The sequence below is a fragment of the Heptranchias perlo genome, chromosome 10, assembly GCF_035084215.1.
Source record: "Heptranchias perlo isolate sHepPer1 chromosome 10, sHepPer1.hap1, whole genome shotgun sequence".
Taxonomy (NCBI): Eukaryota; Metazoa; Chordata; class Chondrichthyes; order Hexanchiformes; family Hexanchidae; genus Heptranchias; species Heptranchias perlo.
The window spans coordinates 24,194,657-24,217,057 of record NC_090334.1 but is presented as its reverse complement, the minus strand read 5'-3'; the positions used below and the strand labels follow the sequence as shown (position 1 = coordinate 24,217,057).

The 22,401-nt window shown below is 41.2% G+C and overlaps 1 protein-coding gene across 1 annotated transcript; it reads left to right on the top strand.

Annotated features, from left to right (window-relative positions):
- Positions 1-28: 28 nt before the first annotated feature.
- On the top strand, positions 29-20,774 carry atp6v1d (ATPase H+ transporting V1 subunit D). Its single transcript, XM_067991346.1, has 9 exons — positions 29-719; positions 4,220-4,337; positions 4,947-5,026; positions 6,291-6,358; positions 8,925-8,969; positions 14,666-14,769; positions 15,073-15,139; positions 18,191-18,269; positions 20,246-20,774. The coding sequence occupies exons 1-9, from the start codon at positions 679-681 to the stop codon at positions 20,382-20,384; spliced, it is 741 nt and encodes a 246-aa protein (XP_067847447.1). The 5' UTR covers positions 29-678; the 3' UTR covers positions 20,385-20,774.
- Positions 20,775-22,401: the final 1,627 nt, after the last annotated feature.

Genomic DNA, 22,401 nt, shown 5'->3' with positions numbered 1-22,401 from the left:
AGAGGTCGCTTCCGGTTCATGTGTTTCGCTGGGAAACCGGCGAGGATTGACTCAACTTGTGCTAAAATGGCGGCGCGCTGGGCCCGTAATTTCTGACATCCGCCAGTCACCGAGGCGCGGACCCCCTTCTCTCTGCCTTATTATATGATTGTTCGGTTAGGTTTTTCACTGTCTAAGCGCACCGGATATCTGGAAATGGAAGAGAAAGCGGAAATGCGCAACCATTTCAGGATACCGAAGCCGCGTTGCCGCCATCTTAGTAATGGAGAGTTCGCACATCGCAGCACCGATATCGATATAAAACGTGAGAAACTGGCCTCCGAGAGGCTGAGGACATCGAATTACTGAATCGAACATCAACAACAGCGAGCAGAAAGGTTTTTATTCCGCGTCCAAAAGTGAAAAAAAATTGGTAAACATTGACTTCAAAGGGGCAACGGTCACTTCCGATTGTCACGTGACTGAGAGCAGCTGACTGCTCGCCGCTGCTGCAGAGGTACAAATATAACTGGAGGAATCCGGAGTTAAAATTAACAGAAAATAACAGGCGATAAAAGCCCGAACGGGACTTAGCCACTGTGTTGTAGCCTGTTGAAGGTCATTGGATTCTTCTCATAGATTTAAAGGATTTTCTTTCTCTTTTTACTTGCTATCGGATTTCTCCCACATAGCAAAAACATGTCAGGAAAAGAAAGGATTGAGGTTTTTCCATCGCGCATGTGAGTATCATATTTGATTATAGTTCTCGACCATCACAAGTTTGGATCATACTTTAGTGCTCAAATCTGAAAAGCTGATTTCCTAAAATGTGCAACGATTTGTGGAAAGTGAATGTTAGAGCGCAGCATTTTAATTTGGTATCAGGGCTAGGTTTGTTGTAAGAAACCAAAATTTAAGGGACCGGCCTGTTTCTCGGTGAATCATCAGCCTATTTCCAAATAAAGGAACTCACAGTGACTAGAAACTAAATAGAAATTGGGAGTAACTGGTGGTGGGAGATTACAACCAAAACAGTCGATTGCTGTAACTGTGCCCAGTTTGCAAAACAGCAGTTAATATTTTAAGATGTTGCAATCCAGTATTGCAAACAGACCATCGAAAATGTGTATTTTTGAAGGAAAATAATTTTTAGATAACTTAAATGAGCAGAGCTGGAGTTGTGCATTTAAAAAAATAAGAAAGTTACATTTTTAATAAAAGTAATTATCTTACATTGCACACTACGTAATGTTCATGATGTATAGGGCATAGTCGCAGGATAAGGGGTCGGCCATTTGAGACTGAGATGAGGAATTTCTTCACTGAGGGTTGTGAACCTTTGGAATTATGTACCCCAGAGAGGGCTGTGGATGCTGAGTTGATGAGTATATTCAAGGCTGAGATAGATAGTTAGATAGATTTTTGGACTCTAGGGGAATTAAGGGATATGGGGATCAGGCAGGAAAGTGGAGTTGAGGTTGAAGATCAGCCATGATCTGATTGAATGGCGGAGTAGGCTAGATGGGCCATATAGCCTACTCCTGCTCCTATTTCTTATGTTTTTATGCACATGATCAGCCTTTATCTGCCCCTTGCCTGTTAACACCAAAAAAAAAATCCAATCTTGTCTTTTAGGTTAATTTCAAAATTTACAACAAACCAAATAGTAGTCATGGGCTAAAGTATATGTATAATATGAAAATTACATAGAATTTACAGCCCAGAAACAGGCCATTCGATCTGTGTTTATGCTCCACACGAGCCTCCTCCCACTCTATTTACTTCATCTCCCCCCATCAACATATCCTTTGATTACTTTCTCCCTCATGTATGTACTTGCTATGATAATGCTAATGCTAGATTAGAATACACCCTTTAATGGGTCTCCAGCACTCCAAATCAAAATTATAGCAAAAAGTAGGAAGCACTACATTTAACACTTAAAACAAATATTGCCTGGAACACAAGATAGTATTGGATTATAGTGAAGTTCTGTTCGACACAATGACATGGAACAACAAATTGGACATTTATCGCTGTTCCTACATAGTTAGGTCAAAATCTTGTAATCTCTACCTAGCATCACCATAAGGACTGAAGTGGTTCAAGAAGATGGCCCACCACCACCACCTCAAAGCAACTAGGGATGGGCAATAAATGTGGCCTTGCCAGCATTGCCCACATCCTGTAAACATTTTTTCTAAAAAAACAGCATGTTATATACACCAGGACTTACTGTGTGATATAGCAGTAACTTACATTGTGGGAATTAACAACATGTGAACTCATCTGCAGTTACAAAATACTTTATACATCATCAGAGGTGTCTGAGTTTGGAATGTGTGTTCACCCACAGAACATTGTTTCCATGGTGTCTATCTTTTTAATATTCTGGCTGATTTGGAAAGGTTCACATGATTATATGTGGCACTCCCTGACCATCGCCCATCCCTTGTCAAAATTGCTCAACTGACTGGCGTGGAGAGGAGTTTATGAAAAGCATCCTTGTAAAATTATAGCCAGAGGCTCTTTGTATTTAAAAGTGGTCAGCTTGGTTCAGTGGTAGCATTTCCATCTTGAAGTCAAATGGTTGCAGGTTCAAATCCCACTGCAGGATTTGAGCATGTATCCAAGGCTAGCAATTCAGCGCAATTGTGTTTTTCGAATGATACATTAAACTGAGACCCGCCTACCTGTTTAGGTGGGTGTTCAGAAAAGTGGGGGAGGGGAGGGAAATCTTCCTTGTTCTGGACAATATTCATCCTTTAGCTAATACCACTAAAAACAGATTAAATTGTTATAGGAACTTAGGAACAGGAGTAGACCATTCAACCCCTCGAACCTGTTTACACCATTCAGTTAGATCATGGCTGATCTGTAGCTTAACTCCATCTACCCGCCTTGGTTCTGTAATCCTTAATACCCTTGCCTAACAAAAATATTTACTTAAACACTTTTTTTCAAAAGGTCATGGAAAAAGACATCAGGAAGAAAAGGAATTAGTTTCTTTCCACATGTAAATTGACTGCTATAAATAACTGCACTTCAAAAGTAGTTCATTATGAAGTGCTTTGGGACTGTCCTGAGAATGTGAAAGGTATCATATTAAAAACTAGTTCCTTTACGTTCCTGGTGTCGTCTTCCATGACCTTTTTTTAAAACAAAGTGTTTTCAAATAAATATTTTTGTATAAACAGTGTGTAGATAATGGCATAAGGAACTGGCTTGGGGGAGTTACAGTCCCCAATGGTATGTGGGAGCTAAACCAACCTGCGTAGCTGATTTTACGCAATCTTTGACCCACTCAATTTAATGCATCTGGTTGTCCAACTGCCTCCTACTGTCTGGCATAATTGTTGCCGTTTGAGGGAAGTTCTAGTTCTCTCGTGTTAGCGTTCTAATGGCAAAAACCCCTTCACCGGTTTAATTTTAAAATAGTACTAATGGTAAAGCACACTTTTGAAAAAGAAAAGGTTCATTACTCCTCATTATACTTTTCCCTTAAAAATAATGTGCATTGAGGAAATTCCCCCAACCCCCCCAGCCCCTACAGAACATAGAGCCTGCTTTGGAGAGAACTAAACTTTTTTTCTACACATTGATAAGCTTTCACATTTGTAATATTTAAACCAGATCCAGGTGAAATGTGGATGTCAAGTAGTCGGCACGGGCTTGATGGGCTAAATGGCCTCCTTCAGTGCTGTAACCATTCTATGATTGTGTTATGTGCTGGCCCCAAATGAATGAGAGAGAAAAACAACTTATGGCTCTGTTCTTTTGTGTACACAACTTTATCTTGATTAAAGCAGCCAGTGGCTAGATTTGGATGGGTGTGGGATCCATCCATCTATTTTCTATGAACAGAAATCCAAATCCATTGCTCCTTGTTAGGCTTTTTCCTTTAAAAATGTGTGCATTGAGGAAATTTCCTCTCCGTCTCCGCCACAGCCCCCCCCCCTGCCCCGGCCCTGCTTTAATTTAAAAATAAAATTGTGAATCATCTTACATTAACACATCAATATGAAAACTGGGTACAAAAATGTTGCATCCTTCTGGAAGCTTTCCTGTTCAGTTCAAAGAAATGCGCACTTGCGAGGGTGCCAAAAATGAGAAGCGGTTATGTTACCTTTGTGTTGAAAAAGAAATTAATTTCACATTGAGTGTAATTAAAGAAGGAATTAAATAAGTCAATGGCCAGCTCAAAGTAAACTTATTACATTTTTTTTTGCTTTTGCTATAGGGCACAAACAATAATGAAGGCCCGTTTGAAAGGTGCTCAGACTGGTCGCAACTTACTGAAGAAAAAGTCTGATGCCCTTACACTGCGCTTCAGACAAATCCTGAAAAAGATTATAGAGGTGAAATTTATGTTTGAAGACCTACCATTATACATTTAATTAAACTTTCTCATTTATTTTTCTTCTAGTTTATACTGTACTTTTAGCACAATGCTAATTTTGGTTTTGTGCTCTCTGAGCTGGCAAACTGAATCAATCTTATTTAGTAAAGGGGGATGTCAGAGGAGAAACATGTTTAGAGATTCCACCCTTTATCCCCAGTTGCAACCAAATTGGTGGGTGGAAACCAAATGCTTCTGTTGGAGTTAGTGCACTGTGAGGAGACAGTGAGTTGTGCACTGTGAGGAGACAGTGAGTTGCACACCTCTTTGTGGCCAGCACAGAGCAATGTCAGTGGAGGCCTGGGGGCAGGTCATCTACCTGTTCCCTCAGCCAAAGATGATGCAAAGGTTGATTAAACCAGGGCCATTGGCAGAAAATAAGGACATCCTCACAGATTTTTAGAAATAACAGACGCCATTACATATCTCAAAATGAATTCTACATTTTTTTTTAAGAAAAGCATTGGAGTAAAGTAAAATAAAATAATGGCTGCCAAGCCCTATACTTCAGCATAAGATAGCACCTCCATATGTTGGTTTTGCATCAACTGTGGTTTTCTCCTCCCAGACCAAGACGCTGATGGGTGAAGTAATGAGGGAAGCAGCCTTTTCCTTAGCTGAAGCTAAATTCACTGCTGGAGATTTCAGGTGAGACTATAACTGTCAAAGATTTCTTTGCAGATTGACCAAGGGTTTGAGCAGCTGGTCTTTGTTATTGGTGGTATTTGGAGATTGTAGCTTTGGTGACTTGCATGGCATTCACTTGCTGTGGGGGAAGTTACAGGTATGGAAAATTGTTATACACTGAATTGAAGCCTCAGTACATGTTGGATTCATTTTAATTTTTAATAAGTACAGAGTCAATTTTTAATATTTATTGGCCTTGCATGCAGAGCTAAAGTTTTCCTGTTCACAAAGAATACTCTTTATTGGGATACTTCCTCTTTTTATCCTTTTAACAGATCCGTAACGCTAGAGACAGTAATATGTCCGAGAATTAGCTTAATTTATTCTTGCCTCAAAACAGTCATCTTAAACATTCCATACAGAATAGTACACATCAGCCTTGCATCTGAAACAATCTGTGCAGGGAACTTCAAGGGGTAAATCGCGAGAATAGTTTATCCAAGCCTATTCACGTACCTGGCCTTGTTGGCAAAGCAAAATTCCTACTGAGTCAAATGTTGAATCTCAACTCCCTGCTGGATGCAGCACTATATCGGATGTTTTATGACTCCCAGTTCTTTGAACAGATTGCTCGACGGAGAGAGGCCTTATGTCTTTTCATGCCATACTGTTACTTCCTATCATTGCTTTTCCCAAGCCACAGCTTTGTTGTACAATCCTTTTTGATGTTTGCTCTATAGCTACCTATTGCCTTTTTATATTGCAGCATTGACTCTCGTACACTTCCCCCACCCCCCCCCCCCCCCAAATCCCAGCTGTGATCAAAAGCCTGTGTTTTAATCCTAACAACCCTTTTTAGCTCAATATTCTCCAACTAGCTTATTTATTTAATAATCTATATGTGCCTATCCTTACAGTACAATGTCTTTGGCCCTGAAATTCATCCTTCGCCAATGTTATTTGTGTCATTGAGGGAAAAAGACAGGATCTGCGAGAACACAGTTTAAACCAATTCTGTCTACATTACTGTTCTGTCCCTGTTCTTTATTAGAATAATGTAAAAAAGATATCTATGTTACACTTTTTAGATGTGTAATTAATCAGTAATTTTTGGCATTAATCCATTGACATCATCCTTCTGATCAAATAACAAAGTAGGAATGTATTGCTAAAAATTTGAATTATCAGATAATTTGAATCAAGTAACTTCACATTTAAGTGGAGTAGAGTATATGATGCAAGTAGCCTGATAATTTAGCTGATATACTGGTTTTGTTGTGTGCAGTACTACTGTGATCCAGAATGTGAACAAGGCACAAGTCAAGGTCCGAGCTAAAAGAGACAATGTAGCAGGTATGTTTTTATTGAGGCTTTCAGTATCTTGTTTCTTTTGTGAAATGTGGCATTTTTTTGTAACTTGGCACAATATGACATTTACACCAGGATGAGCAAAGAGTCTTCATTCGATAAGCTAACCTTCACGCAGTAACTTTAACATGTTTGTGGAAATCTATGCTAATTGGACAGAAGCACCAACTATATTACATCCTCCCATTGTAGTATGTGTTGGGTGTCATAGACCTGGATACAACTGAGATCGCTAGATTTTTGGATACTAAGGGAGTCAAGGGAAATGGGGGTACGGTGGGAAAGTGGAGTTGAGGTAGAAGATCAGCCATGATCTTGTTAAATGGCGGAGCAGGCTCGAGGGACAGTATGGCCTTCTCCTATTTCTTATATTCTTATCAGATAACAAAATTTGTTGAATTCTCACATTACATAGATTACGTACAATGTGCAGCCCAGAAACGGGCCATTTGGCCCAACAGGTCCATGCCGGTGTTAATGCTCCACAAGAGCCTCCTCTCTCTCAAATTCATCGAACCCTATTCCTTTCTCCCTCATGTGTTTATTTAGCTTCCCATTAAATGCATCTATACTCGTCGCCTCAACTACCCCTTGTGGTAGCGAGTTCCACGTTCTAACCACTCTCTGTGTAAAGATATTTCTCCTGAATTCCCTATTGGATTTATTAGTGACCATCTTATATTTATGGCCCCTCGTTCTGGTCTCCCCTGCAAGTGGAAACATCTTCTCTCTGTCTGCCCTATTAAACCTTTTATAATCTTAAAGACCTCTATCAGGTCACCCCTCGGTCTTTTTTCTAGAGAAAAGAGCCCCAGCCTGCTCAATCTTTCCTGACAGGTATAGCCTCTCAGTTCTGGTATCACCCTAGTATATCTTTTTTGCACCTTCTCCAGTGTCTTTATATCCTTTTTTATAATATGGAAACCAGAACTATTCACAGTACTCCCAAGTGTGGTCTAACCAAGGTTCTATACATGTTTAACATAACTACCAAGGTTCCACACAAGTTTAACAACATTGGTTGTCCAAATTACCAGTGTTTTTGAAACCATTTGTTTTGTCTTCTGCCTTTCTCTTATTAAATGAAATTTAAAGTAAATGCAAATTATTGGAGGAGGTGGGTTCCCACTCTGGTGGCTTAGGCTCTCTTATAACACTTCCAGATTTCTCATCCTGTGTAAAATTTAAATAATAGGCAAGGCATCTTGAAGAATACTTTAACCATTCAATTTTGTAAATTACTCTTGTCTTGTTTGGCACTGTAAATTTGTCAGCTGGCCGAATTCTTCATTGCTTTTTCCTGCTCCAGCTTTTCTGATTCTTCAACATATGCCAATGAAATAATTCATCTTGTTGGTATTGAAGGTTTTATATCTCACTCTTAGCTGCTGGCAGATCTGGTACATCATCTTGGTTCAGCTATTCCAGTAATTCTACTGTATCCTAAAGCTTCTGCCCACCATACCTGGCATTGGTAGCTGTATTAAGCATACCATGCCAGCTTTATCTCTGCTAATAACTTCAGTAAACATACCATTACAGCTGCTAAACACAACTTTATAGAAAAGAACTGTCAGCTGCTGCTGCTTCTTGTTCCTGTATTGTAACTTCTGTAAATCCTCTGGTCTGGGAAGTACAGTTTTTCTTCTTGTGTTGTGGGTGACACTGGCAAGGCTGTATTTATTGTCCATCCATAGTTGCTCTGAGAAGGTAGTGGTGGGCTGGCTTCTTGAACACTGGGGAGTTCCAGAATTTTGACCTAATGACTGTTGCAAAAGCGATGTATTCCCCAGTCAGAATAGTGTGCGAATTGGAGAGAAATATGGAGGTGATTGTAATCCCATGGCATTTCTGCTCCTTTCATTGTCTGAGGTAGAGGTTGTGGGACTCGGAAGTAAGCTTGGTGAGTTATTGCAGTGCATCCTGTTGATAGTAAATTGCTGTAGGAAGCCACTCTTGTTTTCACAAAGTTTCAAATATGACTTACTAATGCTAATGATCTTCCTCATCCCTATATCCTCACTGTCAAGAAATCAAGATTCATGGCACAATCTTCTCTTCTCTCATTGTTTGTTTTCTAATAGCTGGATGCACTGGAACTCCTTACCTCTCTGCTACAATTTTCAGACTTCTAAAGCCAAAATGTGTCATTTATCTGGACTTCTCTTTTTTCATGTTTGGTGGTCTCCTGCATTGCATTATGAGCCTGCTTGCTTTCTCAGCAAGAAAAATAGAGCAGTGTAGTACTAAGTAGGCTTGTCTGCCAAGATGTTGGTGGGAAAGTAATGTAACTTGAGTTATTCTGCCACACCTCCCAGCTGCAGCATCAAAAATGGTATTGGTCGAAGCCTGAGAGTAGGTGGCCAGATTGTCTGACTTCTTGTGTGGATGTGTTTATAGGGACATGTGTATGTTTTGAGGGGGGAGAAGAGAGAAAGGGGGCAATTGTGTTTTTTTAAAAACATAAAGCTTTTGTATACTATGCTGGAATGTAAAATATATTTCTTTGCTATTGGTGCAATTAGTGAGTAAATCTCTTCTCTTTCAATAGGTGTTATACTGCCAGTATTTGAGCATTACCAGGAAGGAGGAGACAGTGAGTAAAAATTTATCCACTTCTGACAGAAATGGGAATGTTCATTTTGCCACTGTTACTGTTTCACTGCTAAGAGGATGGATAAAGATTAAACAAAATTAATGTAGCTGAATTATCATTGTGGGTAGCCTTCCATTGAAATCAGCCAGCCCTACCCACAAAATTGACCATGCCCCCTGATTGAAATAACGAGGATGGCAATTGTGGCCATTCGAGGAGGGTCTTCAAATTAAGCTAGTTTTCTTAGGTGCACAAGCACTAGTAGGCATGTTTTAAACGTTTTTACATATTTAAAAATATTTAACTTACTTTTTAACTGACTAGTGTACACCAATGAAAGTAGTGAATGGTACAGTATAGTTTAAGTCACTTTCAGTGATTTAGTATCAGGTTAAATGATAGGTGGAGGACTAGGCACTTACTAGAAATGCTTATTTTTTGTGATAAACCCACTTTCAGCTGTTTTAATAAAACTGCACTGGGTTACAACTCTTGAATACATCTTAAATATTTTCATTGCATATTTTTTATTGCAGAAAGAAAAAAAAATGATTATGCACTATTAAGCTGCCGGATTGCGCTGGTTCATGGAAGATTTAATGTTTGTGATCATGCAAATGCATTTTAGCAGAAACTCAAACTGTAACCTACTCGGCGCAATTTTCGGGCGCAATTTGCACCCAATTACCTATTGCGCCCAAAGCGGAAATTCTACCCCGATAACCTTCCTCCGTACAGGCCTGCCTTTTCTCTTGTGTTCAGGACTTGTGTTGTATTTATTTTCCACAGTTTAGATGTCTGGGCTTTCCTGCTGATATTGACCACATTCTTGAGCATGCTCTATCTCAGTTTTCAGCCTGTGACAATTAAAGTTCTATTTTTATGCCTGGGAAATCCATCTGCTGCAGCAATAAATAAATAAAATCAGCAGCTTCCATCCACTGGGTATACCTGAAGGCTCCATGAATCTGGCAAAAGGTCTCCCATTGTCTACTTTGTACTTCTGTTTTTTTGCATCCTGCCCAAGCCCCAGAGTGTGCCATTTATCTGCCAGTAGCAGTTATCTCTGCTACTGTACTAAAAGACACTCTTTTTGCCTCCAAATTCCCATTAGTCCCAGATCCATTAAGAATGCTACAAAACCAGTTCGTCACAGCTCCCCACCCCACCCTTCTCTTTACTCATTCCCTGAGCCCACAGTTTCTCTCTCCCATATGTATTGCACTAGTTTTGAACAACCAGCCCAACCTTTCACCTGGATTGACATCTTTTTGCATTCCCTGGACTTTAACAAAGCTAAGGCATGGAAACTAAATGCACCAGGAAAAGAATTATGTATGAGAGCCTAATACTTTGGATAGCATGCAGAACAGAGGAGACATAGTGGAGGACTAACTTACAGAATGATGGTTGGAAAAGTCAGAAAGAGATACAGGCACAAATGTGTGAGTGTGAGCCACAGAAAGAGGGGGTGGGGCACACAACACAGAATAAGAGTGGGAAAGCAGCAGAATTACAGGGAGAAAAACAGAATCATGACTTTCTGAGCATTGCCAAGGGAGCTGAACGATATTTTGTATTAAGATTAGTAAAGAAAAAGTACTGGAGAAAATAATGGGAATAAAAGCCAACAAATCCCCTGGACCCGATGGCATACATCCTAGGGTTTTAAGAGGTGGCTGCAGAGATAGTGGATGCATTGGTTTTGATCTTCCAGAATTCTCTAGATTCTAGAACGGGTCCCCGTGGATTGGAAGTAGCAAATGTAACCCCGCTACTCAAGAAAGGAGGGAGAGAGAAAACAGGGAACTGTAGACCAGTTAGTCTGACATCAGTAGTAGGGAAAATGATAGAATCTTATTAATGACACAGTAAAAGGGCAAGTAGAAAATCATAATATGATAAGGCAAAGTCAACATGGATTTATGAAATGGAAATCTTAATAAAATTTTTTTTTTTTTGAGGGTGTAACTAGAAGGGTAGGTAAGGGGGAACCAGTGGTTGTAGTATATTTGGATTTTCAAAAGGCATTCGATAAGGTACCACACAAGGTTGTTGCACAAGATTGGGAGTAATATTAGCATAGATCGAGGATTGGTTAATGGACAGAAAACAGTAGGAGTAAACGGGTCATTTTTGGGTTGGCAGGTTATAACTAGTGGAATGCCGCTAGGATCAGTGCTTGGGCCTCAGCTGTTTCTAATATATATCAGTGACTTAAATGAGGGGACCAAGTGTAATGTATCGTCAGTAAACTTGGATACAAAGCTAGGTACGAGCTGGCCGAGTCCTGAAAGACATAGCTACCAGACTGGGTCAGGTGGTGAGCGAACCAACACGAGGGAAAAACCTACTTGACCTTGTCCTCACCAATCTACATATCGCAGATGCATCTGTCCATGACAGTGTTGGTAGGAGTGACCACCACACAGTCCTCGTGGAGATGAAGTCCCGTCTTCACTCCGAGGATACCGTCCAACGTCTTGTGTGGCACTACCACCGTGCTAAATGGGATAGATTTAGGACAGATCTAGCAGCTCAAAACGGGGCATCCGTGAGGGGCTGTGGTCCATCAGCAGCAGCAGCAGATTTGTAGCCCAGCACAATCTGTAACCTCATGGTCCGGCATATTCCTCACTCTACCATTACCAACAAGCCAGGGAATCAACCCTGGTTCAATGAGGAGTGTGGAAGAGCATGCCAGGAGCAGCACCAGGTGTACCTAAAAATGAGGTGCCAACCTGGTGAAGCTACAACACAGAACTACGTGCATGCTAAACAGCGGAAGCAACATGCTGTAGACAGAGCTAAGCGATTCCACAACCAACGGATCAGATCAAAGCTCTGCAGTCCTGCCACATCCAGTCGTGAATGGTGGTGGACAATTAAACAACTAACGGGAGGAGGAGGCTCTGTGAACATCCACATCCTGGCAGAGTCCAGCATGTGAGTGCAAAAGACCAGGCTGAAGCATTTGCAACCATCTTCAGCCAGAAGTGTCGAGCAGATGATCCATCTTGGCCTCCTCCCGATATCCCCACCATCCACGAAGCCAGTCTTCAGCCAATTCGATTCACTCCACGTGATATCAAGAAATGGCTGAGTGCACTGGATACAGCAAAGGCTATGGGCCCCGACAACATCCCAGCTGTAGTGCTGAAGACTTGTGCTCTAGAACTAGCCGCGCCTCTAGCCAAACTGTTCCAGTACGGCCACGACACTGCCATCTACCCGACAATGTGGAAAATTGCCCAGGCATATCCTGTCCACAAAAAGCAGGACAAATCCAATCCAGCCAGTTACCGCCGCATCAGTCTACTCTCAATCATCAGCAAAGTGATGGAAGGTGTCATCGACAGTGCTATAAAGCGGCACTTACTCACCAATAACCTGCTCACCGATGCTCAGTTTGGGTTCTGCCAGGACCACTCGGCTGTAGACCTCATTACAGCCTTGGTCCAAAGATGGACAAAAGAGCTGAATTCCAGAGGTGAGGTGAGATTGACTGCTCTTGACATCAAGGCAGCATTTGACCGAGTGTGGCACCAAGGAGCCTTAGTAAAATTGAAGTCAATAGGAATCGGGGGGAAAACTCTCCAGTGGCTAGAGTCGTACCTAGTACAAAGGAAGATGGTAGTGGTTGTTGGAGGCCAATCATCTCAGCCCCAGGGCATTGTTGCAGGAGTTCCTCAAGGCAGTGTCCTAGGCCCAGCCATCTTCAGCTGCTTCATCAATGACCTTCCCTCCATCATAAGGTCAGAAATGGGGATATTTGCTGATGATTGCACAGTGTTCAATTCCATTCGCAACCCCTCGGATAATGAAGCAGTCCGTGCCCACATGCAGCAAGATCTGGACAACATCCAGGCTTGGGCTGAAAAGTGGTAAGTAACATTCGCGCCAGACAAATGCCAGGCAATGACCATCTCCAACAAGAGAGAGTCTAACCGCCTCCCCTTGACATTCAACGGCATTACCATCGCCAAATCCCCCACCATCAACATCCTGGGGGTCACCATTGACCAGAAACTTAACGGGACAAGCCACATAAATACTGTGGCTACAAGAGCAGGTCAGAGGCTGGGTATTCTGCGGCGAGTGACTCACCTTCTGACTCCCCAAAGCCTTTCACCATCTACAAGGCACAAGTCAGGAGTGTGATGGAATACTCTCCACTTGCCTGGATGAGTGCAGCTCCAATACTCAAGAAGCTCGACACCTTCCAGGACAAAGCAGCCCGTTTGATTGGCACCCCATCCACCAACCTAAACATTCACTCCCTTCACCGGCGCACCGTGGCTGCAGTGTGTACCATCCACAGGATGCACTGCAGCAATTCGCCAAGGCTTCTTCGACAGCACCTCCCAAACCCATGAACTCTACCACCTAGCAGGACAAGAGCAGCAGGCACATGGGAACAACACCACCTGCACATTCCCCTCCAAGTCACACACCATCCCGACTTGGAAATATATCGCCGTTCCTTCATCGTCAAAATCCTGGAACTCCCTACCTAACAGCACTGTGGGAGAACCTTCACCAAACGGACTGCAGTGGTTCAAGAAGGCGACTCACCACCACCTTCTCAAGGGCAATTAGGGATGGGCAATAAATGCTGGCCTTGCCAGCGATGCCCACATCCCATGAACAAATTTTTTAAAAATGGTGGGAAAGTAAGCTGTGAGGAGGACGCAAAAACACACACACCACAAATGATATGGACGGGTTAAGTGTGTGAGAAGGTGGCAGGTGGAGTATAATGTGGGGAAATGTGAAATTATCCACTTTGGTAGGAAGAATAGAAAAGCAGAATATTTTTTATAAGGGGAGAGACTAAGAAATGTTGTTATTCAGAGGGATTTGGGTGCCTATGTGCACAAATCACACAAAGTTAACATGCAGGTTCAGCAAACAATTAGGAAGGCAATTGCCATGTTAGCCTTTATTGCAAGGAGGTTGGAGTATAGGAGTAAGGAGGTCCTGTTGCAATTATATCTGGCTCTGGTGAGACCACACCTACAGTACTGTGTACAGTTTTGGTCTGCCCAAGAAAGAATATACTTGCCTGAGAGGGGGTGCAACGAAGGTTCACTAGATTTGATTCCTGGGATGAGAGGGTTGTCCTATGAGGAGAGATTGAGTCAAATGGGCCTCTATTCTCTGGAATTTAGAAGAATGAGAGGTGATCTCATTATAACGCATTAAATTCTTAGAGGGCTTGACAGGGTAGATGCTGAGAGGCTGGAGAGTCTAGAACCAGGGGTCATAATCTCAAGATAAGGGGTCGGCCGTTTAGGATGGAGATGAGGAAGAATTTCTTCACTTGATTTGTGAATCTTTGGAATTCTCTACCACGGAGGGCTGTGGATGCTCAGTTGTTGAGTATATTCAAGACTGAGGTTGATAGAGTTTTGGACACTAAGGGAATCAAGGGATAGGGCAGGAAAGTGGAGTTAAGGTCAAAGATCAGCTGCATAGCCTACTCCTGCTTCTGTTTCTTATGTTCTTATAATCCATTGTTTATTACATGACCCAAGCTCCTGCCATTATAAGACGTTGTGTCCTCTGACTCAATTTGAACAATGTATCAGGCGATCCCCTAGTCAATCATATATTTAAAGAGTTGGTTACAGTGCTTCACCTAATTGAGTTGATGTGATTCCCTGATCCCTTTTTCTTAAATCTCTGCTTATCAGGTTATGAGTTGACTGGCCTGGCTAGAGGTGGAGAACAGCTGGCTAAACTCAAGAGGAATTATGCAAAAGCAGTGGAACTTCTGGTTGAACTGGCATCACTGCAGGTAAGAGGTATAGGAAGGCAAGAAAGTGTTCTGATCCTGTTCTAGAAAACTGGGCATGTTTTAAGCTATTTAACCATTATATAAATAATTCAATTAACAAAAACATACACACCACAAATGATATTGCAGTGCACTAGAAAAATGCCAAAATCTGTTAGTGGCCATGTATATCTCATGAAAAAATTGACCCTGGCTACTGCCCTGATATACAGACGTGTGTTTTGAGACCCGTCAATGGAAAAACACTGCGAACCTGCTCACAACAATTAACGTACTAAACTTGTAATCTTTTGTTTATTTCAGACTTCATTTGTGACACTGGATGAAGCCATTAAAATTACTAATAGGCGTGTAAATGCAATTGAACATGGTAAGTTATGTATTTTTGCTACTGCTCTGAATTTAAGGTCCAGAGCAAGGAAAGGAATGTTCAGTCAATTGAACATCTTAATTAATACCAGTTAGCCTCCAATCATATTGTAAGATAACTTTCCAAACCTTCCCAAGGAATTTGTGTGTCTATGCATTACCTTCGGATCCTTCCATTAAACAGGTACTTTGCTGACTTGCAAATAAGACTCATTGCTCTGCATAGCATTCAGAATGTTGAGGGTTGTTTACCGGTTTCCAAATTCAAAGCATGAAGGATGCACATGTAATCCAACTTCTTAATCATCCTATCTGCTAATTGCAAGAATTTTTTTTACCATTTTGTCACTTCACCTGTGGGACCTGGGCTTGAATTCAGCTCCAAGTGAAGGAATTCAAGTTTCCTACCTTTTGCCAGCCTTAAGAGCCCATATGAAATGAATTTGGCCAGTCCCTGCACAGCACTGACATCCTTCATATTCATGAGTACAAAAGTTTGGATTTTCTTTTAAAAATGCATGCATGTGGGCTAATTTCCTTCCCCTCCCCCCAGGAAAAGATTTTGCGTACATTTGCTGTTAAAACGTAAAATGTCTAAAATGTATTTTAGACATTTTTAAAAATTTATCAACTATTGGGCTATATAGACCAGTAGGATTCCAGATTTAGTTGCCACCTGTGACAAAGTTGACTGACCTGAGCTAGTGCCACAGGTTAGGAATAAAATACCCGTGGGTTCTCAAACTTCAAGCGCATCCTGCTGGAAAATGCATTTCTGTGGATGTGATGCCCCCAGAGTAAAACTGCCTGCTGATGTTTACACAGTTGACACAATAAGGATAGATAGTTGGGTGAGGTACTGGAAGGTTGCTGTTGTCAGTGCAAGTCACCACCTGAAGGAAAGTGGAGGGAAGGGAATAGACCCCTGAATTTTTGATCTTTCCAGGTTCCTAGTGAATTGTTGGGAACCTTTGGAAAGGAGTGCTCATGGAAACTGGAGTGCAGTACTTCAATTCTTGGGAATGCATGGAATACAGACATCATATGATAAGTATTTAGGAACTATGTTATGTGTGTACACTGGCTACCCACAAAAATGTTAAGACTTTGTCTCAGATTCCCCACCTGAATTCTAATGATTAGAAAGAACTGTTGGAATACCAACTTTTACATTTCTATCAGTGAAGTATGAAAATGTTTTCCCTGGCCAATTTTTACCCCTTTCCTGAAGGTACAACTAATCTCAATATCCTGCTGTCTCTCCTTGGCCCTGTATCTTCCTTAGCTTCAAATATTTATCCAATTTTCCCTTAAAAGATGCAATCATCTCCACCTCAACGACTGCTTGTGGCAAATCATTCCATGTTCCACACAGTTTCTTTATGAAGACACTTCTGACCTTGCACCTCATACTGATAGTTTTAAACTCATGACCCCTTGTCACTGATTTCCCAACTAGAGAAAATGGTCTGTTAAAACCTCATGCTAAACTTAAGTCCCATGGTGTCAATGAAGAGATAGATTGCAAATTGGCTGAAGAACTGTAGGGAAAGTGTGGTTTTAAATGTGGCTGCTTCCTAATGTAGTCTGGACATCAATGAGGTGCTCCAAGGTTTTGGACTGGGTCCCCTCCTTTTTTATATTTATTAATGATGTGGAGTAGGGCGTAGATAGCATCATCTATACTAAGTCGTGTGGTAGAGTCAGAACCTTAGAAGAAGGAAATAGATTGGGGAAGTGAGCACAAAATTGGCAAATGTCTTTCAGTGTACATTTAGTGTGGAGTTACACACAAACAGTTCAGGATAAATTGGAGAACACAAGCATACATTGCACATGCCTTAATATGTAAATATTTGAAGCATTCAGTGCTTGATGAATGATCCCCAGCCTCCATTTTGATTTCAGTTAAACAATGTTGCATATTGTGCTTCTTACTGTGCAACACACATTTATCTAAGATGTTCTGCCACTTTTATGAAGATTTAATACTTATGAACATTAAATTAATCATGTCAATAATTGATGGAATTAAGCAATAAATGTAGGAGTCCCAGTGTGTCAAGGCAATAAATGACTCCAGTGCAGTGAATAAACACCGCAGCCATTGGCTATTCTTTTATCTTGGAGGCATTTGCAAAATACACTTGGGAATTTCTTTCTTTATCACTATTATGCTACATGTTCAATTGTTTAAGGACAAAGTATGAAAGCTAGCATGATTACTGGATTTCAGAAAACACAAAATTATGAGGAAAATAATCTGATAGTTCAATTAAAAAAACCAGAGTTGAGGGGTAAGGACAATTTTTTTTAATGCTCTTGAGTTGTTATGATCTGGAATGCACTGACTGAAGCAGATTCAATAGTAACTTTTAAAAGGAAAAATTTGCAGGGCTTTGGGGAAAGAGTGGGGGACTGGGACTAATTGGATAGCTCTTTCAAAAGAGCTGGCATAGACACGATTGGCTGAATGGCCTCCTGTGCTGTATGATTCTATGAACAACAGCAACAACTTGCTTTAACATAGTGCCTTTAATGTAGTAAAACAAAGGTGCTCAGAATTCTGTTATAGAGTATAACATGAGTGGGTGAAGGTTAAAGGTGACTAGAAGGGAAAGAGACCGACTGGAGTGATTACTGACTGCCCCCTAAAGGTTCAAGTGCTGTGACACGTGATCATAAACCCAGTTTTGCAGTTAATGTAAAATAAGATACTTGATCAATTGAACAAACATCTAAAAACTGCCTGAACTATTATTCTATAATACAATCAGTATTGGACAGGGATAACCACTTAACTTTTGCTGTCAATAATGGGGAGAAAAAAATTGCAACCTTCATTGACCTGTTGGAAGTGGAAAATATGTTGCTATCTGTCTAATTTTTACCTGTATGGATGGGGAAGAAGCAAAATGCTGCATTTGAAAGAACTTAAGGGTTAGCTTATGACAAACACAGGATTGTTAGTAATGGAATCATGTCATTATTCATTAAGTTACCTGCTCAATCAATCAGTCATTACTAATCACTGTCCCATTTTACTTAACAGTGATAATTCCTCGGATTGAGCGCACATTGTCTTATATCATAACCGAGTTGGATGAGCGAGAAAGGGAGGAGTTTTATAGGTAAGTGATGTGGGATTTCATTCTGCTGGACCACCTTCACGTTTTTAATGTTGAAGAGCGAACTGTCCTGTTGGCACTTTTCCAACATTAGAATGTTCACTGTCAGTTAGAGCCTTTTGAGTAGAGATCTTGACATGCATTGAACTACATGCATTGAGTTCTTTGAGGAAGTAACAGGCAGGGTGGATAAAGTGGAACCAATGGATGCAGTATATTTGGATTTCCAAAAGGCATTCGATAAGGTGCCAAATAAAAGATTACTGCACAAGATAAGAGCTCATGGTGTTGGGGGTAACATGCTGGCATGGATAGAGGATTGGCTAACTAACAGAAAACAAAGAGTCGGGATAAAAGTGTAATTTTAAAAATGGCAATCTGTAACTAGTGGGGTGCCACAGGGCTCAGTGCTGGGGCCTCAACTATTTACAATATATATCAATGACTTGGATGAAGGAACAGAGTGTTTTGTGGCCAAATTTGCTGATGATACAAAGATAGGTGGAAAAGCAAGTTGCGATGAGGACACAAAGTATCCGCAAAAGGGATATTGACAGGTTAAGCGAATGGGCAAAAATTTGGCAGATGGAATATAATGTGGGAAAATGTGACGTCATCCACTTTGGGAGGAAAAATAAAAAAGCGAAATATTATTTGAATGGAGAAATACTACAAAATGCTGCGGTACAGAGGGATCTGGGTGTCCTCATACATGAAACACAAAAAGTCAACATACAGGTGCAGCAGGTAATCCGGAAGGCAAACGGAATATTGGCCTTTATTTCTAGGGGGATGGAGTATAAAAGCAGGGAAGTCATGCTACAACTGTACAGGTTGCTGGTGAGACCACACCTGGAATACTGTGTACAGTTCTGGTGCCCTTTATTTAAGGAAGATCATACTTGCATTGGAGGCAGTTCAGAGAAGGTTCACTAGGTTGATTCCGGGTATGGAAGGGTTGTCTTATGAGGAAAGATTGAACAGGTTGGGTCTATATTCATTGGAGTTTAGAAGGATGAGAGGAGATCTTATTGAAACATACAAGATTCTGAGGGGACTCGATAGGGTAGATGCTGCGAGGATGTTACCCCTCATGGGGGAATCTAAAACTAGGGGGCATAGTCTCAGAATAAGGGGTCGCCCGTTTAAGACGCAAATGAGTAATTTTGTCTCCCAGAGAGTCGTGAATCTTTGGAATTCTTTACCCCAAAAAGCTGTGGAGGCTGAGTCATTGAATACATTCAAGGCTGAGTTAGACACATTTTTGATCAGCAAGGGAGTCAAAGGATATGGAGAAAAGGGCGGGAAAGTGGAGTTGAGGTAAAAATCAGATCAGCCATGATCTCGTTGAATGGCGGAGCAGGCTCGAGGGGCCGAATGGCCTACTCCTGCTCCTATCTCTTATGGTCAACATATGCACAGAGATCTGCTTTATTCATCTACAAGTGCAGTGCAATCCAATGCTGCTCACATGGACTGCTCTCAAAATGCTATCAGTATAAAACTTAGGTGAAATTAAACTACTTTGTAGCTTTGCTATGGTAAAGCACTGATATTTCAGTATTTGTTGAATGAGAAATTGGTATATGTTCTTCTGTCCATTGGTATAATACGGAAAGAAATCCATTCCGCCTCCAGATTTCATTGGCTACCAGTTTAGTTCATGAACTGGGTTGAGCAAGTCCAAACTGGAATTTTGGAGCAAGGATGGCAGCAATTTTTTCTTTTTGGGGTTATAAAGCAGGGCTGCTGAACAAAGTAGAGTGCACTTTCACTAACACATTTTCAGAACTGAACCTTCTCCACTTCTGCGTTAGAAAGAGCAAAGGGGAGGGGAAAGGGACCTTTACAATGATGATTGCTGGGATACTTAATAAATGCCATGGATTGCTGTTTATCATTGCTTAAGTTTTTCTTAAGCATACATCAACCCTGTTGAATGTTACCTTAAGTAATGGCTAGTTTCTTCACATCTACAGATTGAAAAAGATTCAGGAAAAGAAAAAGCAGTTGAAAGAAAAGAGGGAAAAAGAACAGGAAGGTCAAAGGCTACGCCATTTGGATGCACCAGCCAACCTACTTGAAGAAGAAAAGGACGAGGACCTGCTGTTTGACTAATGTTGCTGAGTGGCTTTGGTTGCCTGCCATTCATTGAAGTAGCACGCATTTTGAGCTTGACAAATATTAACACCTGTGACGTATTTGTATATTTGTTATATTTAATGTAAGATGTTTGACCTGCCAACCCAGTTGTCATTGTCAGGTGGGTGCTGTGTTTTGCAGCTTCACAGGTTTTTATTTTACATATATATAAAACATTTGATTTCTTGCATGCTTGTCATCAGTGCCCTGTGAGGTCATGAGTGGTTTTCAATTATCTAATTATTCACTGTGTTAAGAATTGCTCGGAGCCACTAAAATACATCAACCTCACCTGGCCCCACTGCACAGTTTGAGCCTGTACTAGATGGGTATTCTGAGTCAATGATTAAATGGTTTGGAAAAGCAGATTTTGTTAAATGTCCATTTATTGGGTGATAAACATTAATTACCATTACACAGGACACTATGCAACTTGCAACTGAATGAAAGTTGAGGTAAAAATTATACGATACCATTCAGTATAATTTGCTCCTCCTCAGTGTTTTATACAGTGATGAGAATGTTTTGTTTTCTATAGATGCAGTAAAGTGACTAAATACAGTGTCAAATACACTTTCAGTGAGCCTTCCATCCACTCCAGTTCATGTGTGGGTGCTCTTTTCCAAAACTTACTTAACTCCCCTTTTTCATGAGAAGGGAGCAAATGGATAAAGTCTGTATATTTAATATGTTAAACTAAAACTTGTATAACATGACATGGTTTATTGACAAGTTCCTCTCTGTTCATCTCCTCTGAAATCAGTCAACTCAAAGAATTGTACCCTGTTCAAGTAGCCACTTTTTAATGTAAGCCTTGACAGTCAGTTGATTATTTGATCACTGGGAGGGGGAGGTTAAAAAGCATCCCTGCTGAGGCAGACTATCAATTAAAATACACGTACTTCCATGTAGGGTTTGCTGGATCAGAAATGGGGACTCTGCTTGATTTTTATTTTTCCCTCCCCCACCCCAATGTCACTATCAATATTGTAGTGCTCTACAACTAGAGTAGTAAACAGTGAGGAGGATAGTGATAGACTTCACGAGGATATAGACAGGCTGGTGGCATAGGTGAACACATGGCAGATGAAATTTAATGCAGAAAAATGTGAAGTGATACATTTCGGTAGGAAGAGCGAGGAGGCAATATAAACTAAAGGCACAATTCTAAAAGGGGTACAGGGACAGAGAGATCTGGGGATATATGTGCACAAATTATTGAAGGTGGCAGGGCAGGTTGAGAAAGTAGTTTTTAAAAAAAAACATACGGGATCCTGGGCTTTATAAATAGAGACATCGAGTACAAAACACTGGTTCGGCCACATCTGGAGCATTGTATCCAGTTCTGGGCACCGCACTTCAGGAAAGATGTGATGGCCTGAGAGTGGGTACTAGAATGATTCCAGGGATGAGGGACTTCAGTTACGTGGATAGACTGGAGAAGCTGGGGTTGTTCTCTTGGAACAGAGACAGTTGAGAGGAGATTTGATAGAGGTATTCAAAATCATGAAGGGTCCAGACAGAATAGATAGAGAGAAACTGTTCCCATTGGTGGAAGGGTCAAAAACCAGAGCGCATAGATTTAAGGTGATTGGCAAAAGAACCAAAGGTGACATGAGGAAGAACATTTTTTACACAGCGAGTGGCTAGGATCCGGAAAGCACTGCCCAAGAGGTGGTGGGGGCAGATTCAATCGTGGCCTTCAAAAGGGAACTGGATCAGTACTTGAAAGGAAAAAATTTGCAGGGCTACATGGAAAGGGCGGGGGAGTGTGAATTGCTGGATTGCTCTTGCATGGAGCTGGCACGCACTCGATGGGCCTTCCGTGCTGTAACCTTTCTATGATTCTACTGCCCTGAGACCAACTGCAGTTTCCTTCCTGATGAACTGGGATTTGCCCCAAGTCTCGAAAAGCAGCATGCTTTAAAGTAAACAAGAAGTTGTGCTCACTTTCACAGTCAGGCAGAAGCCAAAGAGGTGATGGGAGAGCCCA